The sequence below is a fragment of the Nicotiana sylvestris genome, chromosome 11 (assembly GCF_000393655.2).
Source record: "Nicotiana sylvestris chromosome 11, ASM39365v2, whole genome shotgun sequence".
Classification (NCBI taxonomy): Eukaryota; Viridiplantae; Streptophyta; class Magnoliopsida; order Solanales; family Solanaceae; genus Nicotiana; species Nicotiana sylvestris.
Genome location: NC_091067.1, coordinates 1,574,290 through 1,588,839, shown reverse-complemented (window position 1 = coordinate 1,588,839; position 14,550 = coordinate 1,574,290). Strand labels below are relative to the sequence as shown.

The 14,550-nt window shown below is 34.3% G+C and overlaps 3 protein-coding genes across 3 annotated transcripts; all 3 read right to left on the bottom strand.

Moving 5' to 3' along the window:
• Positions 1 to 2,941: 2,941 nt before the first annotated feature.
• On the bottom strand, positions 2,942 to 3,739 carry LOC138882217 (uncharacterized). The gene has a single exon (XM_070162712.1). It carries the CDS (start codon positions 3,737 to 3,739, stop codon positions 2,942 to 2,944), a length of 798 nt encoding a protein of 265 aa, XP_070018813.1.
• Positions 3,740 to 4,804: 1,065 nt separating this feature from the next.
• On the bottom strand, positions 4,805 to 9,168 carry LOC104245261 (protein DETOXIFICATION 16-like). Its single transcript, XM_009800847.2, has 8 exons — positions 8,657 to 9,168; positions 6,812 to 7,356; positions 6,526 to 6,612; positions 6,391 to 6,447; positions 6,059 to 6,297; positions 5,482 to 5,600; positions 5,317 to 5,403; positions 4,805 to 5,131 (listed from the first exon to the last, which is right to left on the bottom strand). Exons 1-8 carry the CDS (start codon positions 8,912 to 8,914, stop codon positions 5,090 to 5,092), a joined length of 1,434 nt encoding a protein of 477 aa, XP_009799149.1. The 5' UTR covers positions 8,915 to 9,168; the 3' UTR covers positions 4,805 to 5,089.
• Positions 9,169 to 11,811: 2,643 nt separating this feature from the next.
• On the bottom strand, positions 11,812 to 14,097 carry LOC104245263 (kaempferol 3-O-beta-D-galactosyltransferase-like). Its single transcript, XM_009800850.2, has 2 exons — positions 13,565 to 14,097; positions 11,812 to 12,794 (listed from the first exon to the last, which is right to left on the bottom strand). The coding sequence occupies exons 1-2, from the start codon at positions 14,043 to 14,045 to the stop codon at positions 11,917 to 11,919; spliced, it is 1,359 nt and encodes a 452-aa protein (XP_009799152.1). The 5' UTR covers positions 14,046 to 14,097; the 3' UTR covers positions 11,812 to 11,916.
• Positions 14,098 to 14,550: the final 453 nt, after the last annotated feature.

Genomic DNA, 14,550 nt, shown 5'->3' with positions numbered 1-14,550 from the left:
AATATTTCAGTTGCATCAGCTTGTTTTTGATCGCAATCTGCAACAAGTCTCCTTAACCAAACTGCTTGACAAGCTGCCAAAGTTGCTGCAATATATTCAGCCTCTGAAGTTGATAATGCCACCACTTCCTGCTTCTTTGAACTCCATGAAATTGCTCCAGATCCGAGATTAAACAAGAAACCAGACGTGCTCTTTCTATCATCAATGTTTCCTGCCCAATCGCTATCAGTAAAGCCAGTTAATGTGAAATTTGTTACCTTAAATACCAAATTTCATGATCTATTGTCCCAGCGATATATTTCAGTATTCTCTTTGTAGCTCCAAGGTGAAGTTTGCTTGGACTATGCATAAATCTTGACACTACTCCAACAGAGAAAGCAACATCTGGCCTCGTATGAGACAAATAATTTAAACCACCAACAAGACTTCTAAAATAAGTTGCATTTCTCATTTCAGTACCATCATCAAGACACAACTTCTCATTAATATTCATTAGCGTAGCAACAACTTTACAATTCACCAATATTAAACCTTTTCAAAAGATCTATTGCATATTTTCTTTGTGAAAGAAATATGCCATCAATTCCTTGTTTCACCTCAAGACCAAGAAAATAATGCAGTAGACCTAAATCAGACATCTCAAAATTCTTCATCATGCAATCTTTAAATTCAGCCACAATAGACTCACGTAAACCCATATATATTATATCATCAACGTAAAGACATACCGCCAAAAAATTATTTTTACCTTCTCGTTTGATATAAAGAGTAGGCTCATTGTTACTCCTTTCGAAACCACTCTTCTGAAAATAAGAATCTTTGAAGTACCATGCCTGCGGCGCTTGCTTTAAGCCATAAAATGCCTTTTTACCTGTAAACCTTATCTTTTTTGCCGTTAACTACAAACCTTCAGGTTGTGAGACATAAACTTCTTCTTCCAAATCACCGTTTAAAAAGGCAGCTTTAACATCAAATTGGTATACTGGCCAATTTAATGTTGCAGCCAAAGCTAAGAATGTTCTAATAGTTTCAAAGGGGGCAACAGGAGAAAAGGTTTCATCGAAGTCGATACCTTGTTGTTGGGAATAGCCCTTTGCGACAAGCCTTGTCTTGTGCTTTTGAATGCTTCCATCTGCATGATACTTAGTTAAACACCCATTTGAGACCAATAGCTTTCTTTCCTTCTGGAAAATTAACCAAGTCCCAGGTCTGATTTTCTTGAATAGCTAACAACTCCTCTTCCATAGCTTTGCACCATTTATCCTCTTTTTCAGCATCTTCAAAGCAAATAGGATCTGAAACAAGCAAAGCAAAAGTACATGATGTACTGTCAACATATTTGGGATTTGGTTTTCTATCCCTTGTTGATCTTCTTAATGGAATTGGCTCAGCTGAAGGTTCTTCCAATGTTGGAGAAGTTGATGGTTCCATTGATGAGACAATTGATGGATATGATGAAGAAGGATCTGCTACATGCTCTTGATCAACAACATCATTAGTAGGCATCAATTGAATATTTGAACTTTCATTTCCAGAATTAAAGTTCCAGCTTGCATCCTCATTAAACACAACATTTCTACTGACTATAATTTTTTTCACTCACTGGATTATATAGCTTATAAGCTTTAGATTGTGTGCTATAACCAACAATGACATATTTTTCAGATTTTTCATCAAGCTTGCTCGAGCCTGTGAATTCACCAAAGCATAAGCTACACATCCAAAGATACGTAAGTGGCTTACCTTGGGCTTGTTACCTCTCCATACTTCATATGGTGTTCGATTAAGAACTGCCTTGGTGGGTGAAATATTCAGCACATAGATAGTAGTGGCAACGACTTCAGCCCAAAAGGACTTTGAAACACCTCTAGCTTGCATCATGCTTCTGCCCATCTCGACAATTGTGCATTTCTTACATTCGATTACACCATTTTGCTCTGGTGTATAAGGTGATGTGAGTTCTCTATGTATTCCATTTTCCTCATAGAAGGAACTGAATTCATTTGACATAAACTCACCACCTCTATCCGTCCGAAGAGATTTTATTCTACATCCACTTTGCTTCTCAACAAAAGATTTAAATTTCTTGAAATTCTCAAAAGTTTCAGATTTAAATTTCAAGAAATATATCCAACTCATACGACTATAATCATCAATAAAAAGCAAAAAGTATCGACTTCCCCCCTAAGGACTTAATACTCATAGGACTGCACAAGTCAACATGTACTAACTCGAGACAAATAGAAGCTCTCCAAGACTTGCTATAGGAAAAATATTTTTACTTTGTTTTCCATAAACACAACTTTCACAAAAATCAAGATTCTGAACTTTTGGCAATCCAAAAACCATTTCCTTTTGGCTCAATAACTTCAGTCCATTAACATTTAAATGTCCATAACGCAAATGCCACAGTCTAGTATCATTATCTCTACTAGCAACCATAGCACATTTCTCGACCATTGAAACTTCTAAAGGAAATATTTTGTTGTTAGTCATTGGAACTGTAGCAATGGTTTGTCCAGATTTCTTACTTCTAATAGTGCAAAAACCATCATCAAAAGAAATCGAGTATCCGCTAACCATTAACTGCCCAATGCTAGGCAAATTATGAGATAGACTAGGAACAAATATCACATCTTCTAATATTTTAGCATTACCTTGGCTGGTTCTAGTGCTAACAGTACCTCTGCCTTCAACTTGGATCTTCTTGTTGTCTCCTAGCCTCACGTCTGATTTTTTGGACTCATCAAGTTCTTTGAACAATGATCTTGTTCCAAACATATGATTGGAACATCCACTGTCCAAAATCCAAACATCGTTAGAATTTCTTTTTCACAATAAAAGGCCATAAACAACTTACTCTCATCGTCATTTTTTTCTGCGAAACTTGCTTGGTTATTTTCATCCTTTTGCTTTTGCCAACAATAAGCTTCGTTATGACCTAGCTTTCTGCAGTAATTGCACAAAAATATCGTATTTTGCTTCTCTTCATTTGATCCTCCTCTATCTCGACCTCTTCTCGAAAACCACCCCTGCCACGACCACGATTAGAAAAATTTTCTGACTTATCTTTCTGATGGGCGGACTCTCCCTTCACCTGAAATGCCTTTTCTTCATTTTTTTCATGTAACCTTAGGAGCCTTTCTTCATGAGCTTGCAAAGAACTCATTAGTTCATCAAAAGAATAATCAGATAAGTCATGAGATTCCTCAATCGCAATAACAACATGTTCAAACTTTGGAGTAAGACTCCTTAAAACTTTTGCAACAACAATTTCTTCAAATATGTCTTCACCATAAGACTTTATTTGATTAACAAGAGAAGAAACTCTAGACAAATAAGTTTGAACAGATTCATTACTTTTCAAAAAAAGAGTTACAAATTTACAACGGTAAGTCTGCAATTTTACTGTAATTACTTTAGCTGAACCTTGAAATTCCTTCTCCAAAATCTTCCATGCCTGCGAAGACGCAGTTGCTGCTGCAATTCTTGAAAAGATTGTGTCATGGACTGCTTGTTGAATGAAACACAGTGCTTTGGCATCCTTCTTTTTGATTTCTTTCAATTTTTTCACCTCTTTGTTAGAGCTTGCTTGATCCACAAACCCTACTTCCACCAGCTCCCAAACTCCTTGTGATTTGAAAAGAGTTTTCATTTTGATACTCCAAAACTCATACTTTTCACCAGTAAAAATTGGAATGAGTGGTTGTGAAGATGATGAAATACCATTCACGACCATTTTTCTTTTGCTCTCACACTTTCTCTCTAGTTTCACTCAAATACTCACCCAATTTTGAAAAGAACCGGGCTCCGATACCAGATTTGTTGGATAAGAAAAGAATTATAAGGAGAAAGTAAACAAAAAATAGAGCAAAAAAGATGAAAAGCTACTGTAATTCTTGTATTTCTGATGCAACGAAATGTAAAATAACTGCCTATAAATAGGCTTACCAAGAAACTGAAAATACTAAAATCTAGCTCCACTAATCCACTTATCCACTAAAGCTAATGAATATCTAAACTTACTTAAATAAAGGAAACCAACTAATAAAATCCTAAAGACTTGGTCAAACATTTTTGAATCACTTCTCAACATAACGATGCAAAGAATTATAGAAAAAAGTTTAGGGGAATAATACAACCCCCGCAAAAATAAGGTATTTTGTAGCAACTTCGAGGATAGTTCTGGATTAATAGTGTCTTATCCCAAAATATAGTTGAAAGTGGAGTCAAATAGGCTTGGCCAAAAATGACATAAATTTCGACTTTATATTTATTTGTTGGGAAAAAGCATAAGTACTTCCCTGTACCGATCAAAGTTCTAACTACACACCTTATCTTTGTGAGGGTCCTATCACCCCTCTGAACTATATAATAGTAGAATTATTAACCCCCTAAAGTTTGAGGTAGCCCAAGAGATTGTGTTCCACTCTCTTTGGGAGAGTGAGACACAAAAAAGTGACAAAATATTATTTTTGTAATTTTCTGTTATAGTTAAAAAAAAATCACTCTCTTCATTTTTCTTCTCTTCTTTTCCAGCTAAAACCATGAGAAATTTTTTCAAAAATTACGAAATAAACACATGGCAGTGCATGTATCATACTGCCTGCCAAAAATTTGGTTATCTAGTTTCAGGGTGATATTTATTCCGTTTTAAAAAAGTTCAGCGGGTGATAGGATCCCCGCAAAAATGAGGTGTGTAGTTGGAACTTCAGTATTAGTTTAAGGGGATACTTATGCATTTTCCCTTAATTTGTTTTAAGTTTTAACCTAGAGGTGTGTAGTTGTTCTTAACACATAAATCTTTGAACACTAGTATGGTGGATAACATTATTGAACAATGAATTCAATACAATTACATAAGCTTCAAATATCAAAAGAAAAAGAAAAACTCTTTTAAATTGGTATCCTGTCTGATGGATTTTCCAATATCAAATTAGTCCTTCCCATCCCCCCCCCCCCCCCACACACACACTACAAAAAAAAATCATGTATACCAAGAAAAGTTAGATGAACTTGTGAGAATCTTGCCATATTGTTTGGATGTTAACTCTTCCTCTACATGTCAAATGTCATTCTGCATTTTCTTCTATGTTAGCTCTGGAGTCACCCTATCAACTGCCTTCTTTGCCTACAAACTCATAGAAGACTTGCATTATTACTATATTTCATACAACTCAAGGAAATAAAAAATTGGTGATCTATGTTGAAATAATAACAAATGTGATCTCTCTAACAGCTTAATCTTTAACCTGTAACAGGATTCAAAGAATCTTAACAAAGTTGCCTGAGGGTCATATGAAAACACAAATTTACCTCTTTTTCCCAATTTGTGCACAGAGTAACTATTAAAAGAAGTAGAGCTTGTGCAAAGACGGCAAGATTGATTCCCAACCAAAGTCCCTGAAAAAACCATATCATAAGTTTTTCGACTAGTTCCAAAGCCAGAAATACCAAGAAATGAGAAGCTTGAGGGAATACCTTTCCACCAAAATGGTAGACAAAAGCTAATACAACACCAGCAGGTATTCCGAAAAGGTAATAAGCTCCTAAGTTAACTGCTGCCCCTATATTTTGCCAGCCACATCCTCTTGCAGTACCTGAATTTTGGTACGCGATAAGCTCATCTAGTCATTTTACTGAATTTTGTCCTTCAAAGAGATACTAGCATCTTAGGAATATATTGAAGTAATATTGTCTATATGTCTAACAGTGGCGGATGTAGCATATAATAGGCGGATATAGCATATACTCGACTGGTTCATGGTTCAACTGAACTCAGCATTTTCAACGCGTAATAGATCTACATGTGAAAAATCACTAAAATTTCAAAAGATAATTAACCATAACCTCAGAAGTATAATAGGTTCGACAGTAAGAATTCTAAAGGTTGAATCCATCAAATTTAAATCATGGATCCGCCTCTTATATCTAAGCGGAGTAACTGAAAAACTGCTTCTCAATTTCGATTTGTCTAATATCTGATATGGCCTAAAGTTTCTTTAACAAACCAAGAAACATAGCAATGGAAAACTTTGTATTCAAAGTTTGGACAAACCTGAAAGTACAGACTGAATACCATCTAAGAAGTGGGATCCTGCTATCAAGATTAGCATTTCTGCTACATATCCCACTACTTCTTCCTCAGTGCTATAACAATAGCCCCACAGTTTACGAACCGAAATCAAAATTATTGCTGCAACAATGCCTTCTGTAGCAACCAAGAATACCGCAGTGCAAGCTGCTAAACGAGCTGCTTGAGGTCGTCCAGCGCCTAGTTCATTCGAAACTCTTACGCTGAGGAAAAACACAGCGTGTACAAACTAGTGAAGAAGCATGTATATGAAGGAAAATGTATCTGAACGAGGTTTAAAGATGTTAGCGACTCACCTCGTGGCACCACTTAGTCCTAGAGGTATCATATACACCATCCAACATGTATTAAGACTGAAATATCTCAAAAATTATTAACTTATTGATGAAATAAGATTTCAGAATAATATTAGCATGTTTGTGAAGTTCAACCTGATGGAAAGAACTGACGTCTCTAGCTTCGGATTTGGAAGAAGTCCAGACAACAGAACCATTATTTCGTAAGACCAAATCTCTAAGCTGTGTCAGTAGAAGTAAAATGTTTTAATTCATTTGATCATTTTGTAAACGGTGAATATCAAAGACGGATCAAAGATTTAAATTTGATGAAATCAAACTTTATATCTATACTTGCAAAAGTGCTGGTTTCAGTTGAACCCGTTGATTATATATTACATCTGCTGCTACTAAATGTGTATACATAGACTAAGAATACTACCAGAACATAGCAGCTGAAGGAATAGCAAGTCTTATATATTGCCAAGTATCTTGAAATGCCTCGTTTGATAATCCGGTCCACGTGCTTTTGCAGGACGGGGATATTCTGACATATACAGCTAGCAACAAGAAATTAATCCAGTAGGATATCGCATTAGCCAGAGCAGCACCTTTGTTGCCTAGGCCAGATTTAAATACCAGAATCCAACAACTGAATAAATGCAGCAAAGTTGTTATTCCAGTACTGAACATCATCGGTAGCACTATGTTTTGGGCTTGTAGAAATCTGATTTGACACTGGAGAAATCCATAGGCAAAGATCGTTGGAATCATATATCGCGCATAACTTCCTGCTTCAGCTGCTATTTCCGGATCTTGTCCCAATAATACAAGAATGTGTTCTGCATTACTCCAAATGCAGGCAAGCGGAACACTGGCCAGTAATAGGACAAACATTGCCCTTTGCATATGGATACCAAGCATATGATACTGCTTTGCGCCATATGATTGCCCACATAAAGTGTCCAATGCATTTGCCATTCCCATCTGCCAAGCAAGATACAGTTTGAAATGTAGAGATGATAAAACCACCCTTTAAGTTGGAACCAAAAACTACAGAGGTAACTTTTATTAACTCCAATAACAAATCAAAACCTATCCCACATGAAAAATGGTAACATATGTATCAGGCGCGGGTGCACGTAAAGTTTCTAGTAAATCAAAAATCTATCCTACATGTCTCCAAGGGGATGGCTCGGGGGTAGACACGTAGGAGTGACAACATGGATATTCCAGGTTTGAATACTATCTACAACACTCAGTGTTAGCCCATATTTGGCAGGCAGGATCTCTTAACACATGTTTGCAGACTGTAGCAGTCTGCTATGTTGATTAGTCGAGGTACGTGCAAATTGACACAGAAACAACTATTATTAAAGAAAAAAAGGCATCTCGTGCAAGAACATTCACTTTTTAATGTATTTTGAAGGATCTACAAAGTGCTCTCACTAACCTTGTTCGACGGAGTACATTAAGGTAAATGAAAAGTCCATGTAGCATTTATCAAACAACCATCTAATAACAGATAATATAGTAATCATGAGCTTTAACTAGTGAAACAGGTACTTCTTCAAGCACTTCGAGCATTAAGGAAATCAAACATTTTGACCATTTCTTGACCTTTGTTTTTTTCTTAGTTCTCTACTTGTCTAATGCTATAGAATCACATTAAGGAACTATTGCAGAACTTTATTCGACTACACAAAAGGGTTTAATTTCTAGACGCTAACAATCAGGGGTGAAGCTAGTAAGAGGGAAGGGCCCTTCGTCAAAAACTATACGATGCAAATAGGGTAAATATAGAATTCTTTGGTTATATATAAACTGTTGAATCTTCTTGATACAAGAAAAAATGTTAGTGTAGTGATAAAAGGGGTTTCAAAAGTTACTTCGGATACTAGTTAAAATGCCAATTATGCCATTCTAGTATTTTCTTAACAAAATTCTTGGTTCCACCATAAAAACAATAACAACAACAACAACAACAACAACAACAAACCCAGTGTAATTCTACAAGTGGGATCTGGGGAGGGTTGTGTGTACCAGAACTTACTCCTACGTTGTGAGGATAGAGAGGCTGTTTCCGATAGACCATCGACTTAAAAGGAACCGCCAGACAAACATTATAAAAGATATTTACACTCTTATAACACAGGTTAAATTGTACTACTTGTGTAAAACTTTCATTTGCACACTACCATTGGATATAAGATGAATCAATGCACAAATAGTATCCAAGAAATTCTTGACAACACTAAAGGAAAAAAAATAAAAAATCAAGACTCACCAACAAGCTGAGACCAGTGACAGAGGCAAAGGAAGTAGCCATAGAAGCACCAGAAAGAGCTAACTCTCCAAGATGTCCCACAAACATTACAGATATAACCTGTAAGGCAAATAGTGAAAAATTGACTGACATAAGAGGCCCTGCTAATACCAACAGCTTCTTCACTTCTACCAATATTTCATCATTTCTTCTCCTCTTCTTACACTCTTCCTTTACAGTTTCTACAATCAATGGGCACTCAAGATTTTGTGTATCCATTTTCTATCTCAAAACTTCCCTCCTCAAAGCAAATATGTGCACAGTGTAATGGTAGTCATGGTCCAAGAAACAAATCTTTGTCCATTAAATTATTCTAATACAAAATGGGAAGGGGAATCAAAAAGCAAAAGAAGATCTTGTCCATTGTGCATGTCTTGGAACATCAAGATTTTAAAAGAAATTAAATGAAACAACCCAAGGGTTAGCCTTAACTTACACACTTATTATTTGATTAGTTGATAAGATGTGAGATTAAATTTATACGATATTTGGTTGGTGGTGTAAGTTTATTCTAGGATAAGGATAAATTTATACTATCAACCAAACACGGTAGAAATTTAATCCCAGACTTAATTCAGAATATCACATTTTATCTCACCTTATCCCGTCAAAATTGGGATTATTTTATCGCACCTCTCATGTGGTATAAATTAGTCTTGAGATTATAAACCAGGAATAATTTAGTCTGCCCTGGTATTAGTTATGCTAGCATTAGTTATTGTGACACATTTCTTATCCATTATTTGGTTTGATATATTAAAGCATTGCATAATTTCTAAAAGAATTTTTTGTTTATAAAAATACCCTCATAACCGGACCATCACTTTATCTCTTAAAAAAAATATTTGTTGAGGAATATTTTTATATGAAAAAGGTTTTAAAAAATTATTTGATTTGTCTACCTATGTTGTAGTATAGAACTAAATATTTATTTATAAAAAAAAAATATGCTAAATATTTATTTTCTACTAAGGATATAATTTTATTTCTCACTTTCTTAGATTATTAGGTAAAGAAAGTCTCAATTAAAAAAATAAAGGGAAAATGAGTTTATTACAAGTGCATTCTAATACATAGTAACAGATTACAGATTTATAAATTTACAATGAAGAAATTAACGGAGTATAGATATAAATAGCGGGAAAATATAATAGCATATTTTAATCAAACATAAATTCTGAAAGGCAATTTTGTCTTTAACTAAACTAATGCGTGCATTAAAACCTATTACATTGTTAATACCATAGTTTTCTATGCATTAGTTATGCATATGATAATATCAAATCAGGTGTATAACGAATGCTTGCATAACTAATACATAGGTTCAAAAAGTGTACTAAATAAGATATTATTAATACACAAAGCTAATACATGCATTATTTTATCTAATACATCCTATCAAACGGCTCCTTTTCGTTTGGTACATGGTATAAGAATAATAATTATGGAAAAAAAGTTTGAGATTAACTAAAATGATGGGAGTAGCTATCCCATATAAAAGGCGGAATAGCTAATCTCATAAGATATTCTATCACATGGAATATCCGGGAATATCTCACCACATGGGAAGAATTACTCTCTCTGTCATAATTTATGTGGCGGTATTTAATTGGTCACAAAATTATATAAAGAAAACTTTTGAAGTTTATGTAAAACACGGCATAGACATTTTTGTGGTTATATAGGAGTCTGTATTATCTTGTAATTTGACTTGTTGTGATAAGTTTTCTTCCTTATTTTTCATGTACTAATTCCACTTGTTATATACAGTTAGATGTAGCAGTTTTTGGGTGACTCGATAGGCAAAAAAAAAATATTTCTACACCGTTTGTATAAATGTTAAAATCTTTTTTATTGACACTTCTTATTCCGGTTTAACTTCTATTCACTAATAGTTTAAAATAATTTTTATAATATCAGATACCCTAAAAGATAAATACATGTAACTGCCTATAATATATTCAAGTATTTTTAGTGGGTGTTTGGACATAAAAATTGTAAAATTCCAAAACAGGGTGAAATTTTTTTTCAAGTGAAAATGATATTTGAAATTTAGAGTTGTATTTGGACATAAATATAATTTTGGGTTATTTTTAAAATTTTGTGAGTGATTTGAGTAAAATTTTTGAAAAATAGCTTTTTGGAGTTTTTCAAATTTTCGAAAATTTCCAAAATACATTTTCAAGTGAAAAATAGAAATTTTACGACCAAACACCGATTGCGAAAAAAGTAAAACTTTTTTTAGACAAAATGAAAAAAATTCTTATGTCCAAACGGGCTCTTAAAGTGTATTCCTTACGGATTCCACAACTGGAGAGGCACATTTGTTAATATATACAAAGATTTGGAGACATATTCTTATATCAACTTGAACCCTGTGAATGTGGCTCAAATAAGAATATATTTTAAAGTTTGGAATCAAATATTGTTGGCCAAAAATACCATAAATGTATACTTTATATTAATTTATTAAAACCAAAAAGGTTTAGGCAGTGGCTAGGCCACTTTCTCTGCTTTATCTCATTATTTTCTCTCCTCTTTTGACTCATACATTCCAATTTCCACATCCCAAACAGGGTCCTTTTGAAGATCTACATTTGTAAAATAAAAAGAAAAAAACAAAAAAAATTCTTGGCAATAGTTAGTCCATATATGTTGTTTACAAACAAAAGTAAGAAAACTCATGGAAATCAAGCATAGCTTTGTACACAAGTATTTGAAGCAATGAGGCAAGGCAATGAAGGAGAGTCTGGAACCAACGATAAAGTGCTAAGACTGCTAATGCAACTAGGGGAGTTTAAGAACTCATTTCCAAGACTAGAAGCGTGAATCAAATGGTCCTTCGACCTTCATTTGATCCGACTATCAATGCATGGGTGCACCCAAACAACTCTTCTTGGGCAATGTATATTGCAAAACTTTCAAAGACGGGATGAAAAATCTTTTGTGAGAAGAGATGGTAGGCATGCACCAATCGCTATTGATAATTCCCCCGCTAGGGGAACGTTGGAAGGGGGATATGCTTTATGTCCCGAATGAAATGAAAATATAAGCGAGTTGTCGTATGATTAGAAGGTCAGGGATTCCAAAGAAAGGAAAACAATGTCACACGGATCAGTATTGATGATCCATTAAAGATAGTAAATGAAAAACTAAAATGGAATTAATTTATTACAAACACATAGTAATAAATCATTGGATTTCCTTTCAAGGGGATAATTTCAATTGCTAGAGGTGATAATCTCAACCAATTTCTTGAAATTTTCAGTTGAACTCCCACTTGGTCCAACAGCCTTGAGAGCAAGATCTTTATATATACCAATTTGTTGCTTCAATTTCTCTCTATTTTTTGATAAAACCAAGTCAAGTGCAACCATTGTACCACTTTTAGTAAAAACCCCACCTTCAATTTTCACTCCAATTTTCCACACTTTTTCAACCATCCAAGAATTCAAATGATGGTCTCCAAAAAATGGCCTACAAATTATTGGCACACCAGAAGCTATACTTTCCAACACAGAATTCCATCCACTATGATTTATAAAAACCCCAATTGAACTATGTTCAAGAACTTGTACTTGTGGGGCCCATGTTACAATTTTACCATACTCACTTGTATTTTCCAAAAATTCTTTTGGAAAATGTGATATAAAATCATCTTTAATTGACCAAAGAAAAGGTGTCTTACTTTCTTCAAGTGCTTCAGCCATAGATTTTAACTCATTAGGTGGTGGTGTTGCTACTGTGCCAAATCCAATATAAGCCACAGAATTTGGTTCTTGATTATCTAGCCATTCAATACAACCATTTTTGTCTATAATATTTGCTGAGGGTGGTGGGGAGGTTAAGTTAAAAGGACCAACATTGAGAAAATTATTGAATTTGAATTTGAGATTTTCAACAATTGGAGGGTCTAATTCTTCAAAGGAATTTATTGGTAAGGCATTGGCTTTTGTTATGGTTTTGCCCATTTTGTGAAGCATTTGAGAAAATGGTGATTTTAAATCTCCAAATATAACTCCACTAGGCAAATCACCAAGCCTTAATTCAGAAAATCCAGGAATGAATGTTAACATTTCATCTTCACGTCCAGCAATTCCTGTTATACATTAAATGCAACACTTAATTAATAAATAAACGACTACAACAACGATAATTATGTCTCAATCTCATACAAGTTTCTCTTGCAATAATCATCATGTAATACTTTTCGCGTCGATCTAATCCATACATTAGATGTTCACTATTCTTTAACGATAATTATGTCTCAGTCTCATATAAGTTTCTCTTACAATAATCATTATGTAATACTTCTCGTGTCGATCTAATCCTTACGTTAGATGTTCACCATTCTTCACTATGCTAAAACTATTTAAAATTCTTACAGTAATGAAACTACTCACCATTGAAATCTATAGGAAAGGTCATATTATAAATAATAGGAGAGAATTTAAGTTTTTTTGATTTTCCATCTGAGTGTCCAGTACGCACATTAGAGATCGATTAAATCCGAATATGCACCAAAAAGTCCAATAGGGGTAAAGTGCTTCATAACAAACGCAAATATATACCTACAGATCGAAACCGGGACTTTTAGTTAAGGATGAAGAAGTACTTATCTCTCCATCATAACAAAAGCGACTCTATATGTTTCTCCTCGTTAAGTATTTTCTTCACCTAATCTTTTTTCTTCATTTGTCCAAATCTTTAGATACAATTTTAAATAACCACTTATCCAAAGTTTAGTATTTACATGAAAAGATTAAAGTCAAATCAATAACATGTTTCTATATTTTTTCTCCATAATTTATTATTTACTTTTATTTAATGTATTCATTTATTTACTACAACAACAAAAAGAAAAAATACCTTGAACCCCAACATTTTCTCTAATAAAATCAGTGTAAATATGAACAGACAGTGATCCTGCCGCAGAAGTCCAAACAGGAATCCAATCAACGCCTAATTCCTCCGCAATCTCACCGGAAAACCATATAAACGCATCCGCGATAACGCACGTAATTTTTTTTCCCGTTTCATCCTCAGCAGCTGATATAGCATTCTGAAAATTATTTTTCGCGGATTTAAAAAATAACCCTATAAGCTCCTCGATTCCTCCTTCTCCGATCGCGTATCCCTCGGGTACGCCATCGGAGATATCGAAGGGGTTAAGATTAGTACAATGTGGATCGGTTTGATTGGAGAAAATTAAAGAATTTGATTTGGAGGTGTTGAAAAATGTGAATGTTACATTAGGTAATGTATTTGCTAGCCTTTGGACAAGTCCATGTAAAAGGCCAGCATGTGTTGCAAAAGGGAATGCTAGAACAGCAACATGATAATTGGACATTATTTTTTGGAGAAATAATGAAAATATGGAGTGAGTCAAGATTTGGATGTAGGTTATGTTTTTTCTTGTTTGTTTAGTTATATAGGTAATAACACGTGGAATAATCATAGGCTAGTAACTTCTGTAATTAATACTATAAAAGATGCTTTAAGACCGGAGTCCTTATCGTTTCTTTAATGGTTGCAATTTTGTCTCTCCTATTTTTTTCACAAATTAGTTGGACGAGTGGCTTCCCACATGGGAGATCGGGGATCGATTTCTCTCACAAATAGTCTTTTCAATCAGAGCTTATCGCATTGGGTTTACCTAATGTAATTTACATCTCCTATGTGATTTACAAGCTATTGTGCACTGAGTAGATTACCCAGTGCACACCTAAAGCGTGACGCCTGAGGGTTTCCTGGGGAATTTTCCAAAAAAAAAACACTAAAAGAAAATAGAAAAATTTCAGAGCTCTCTTTAAGTTATTTCTCTCTTAACTATCTTGTATTCAAAATTTGCTAGC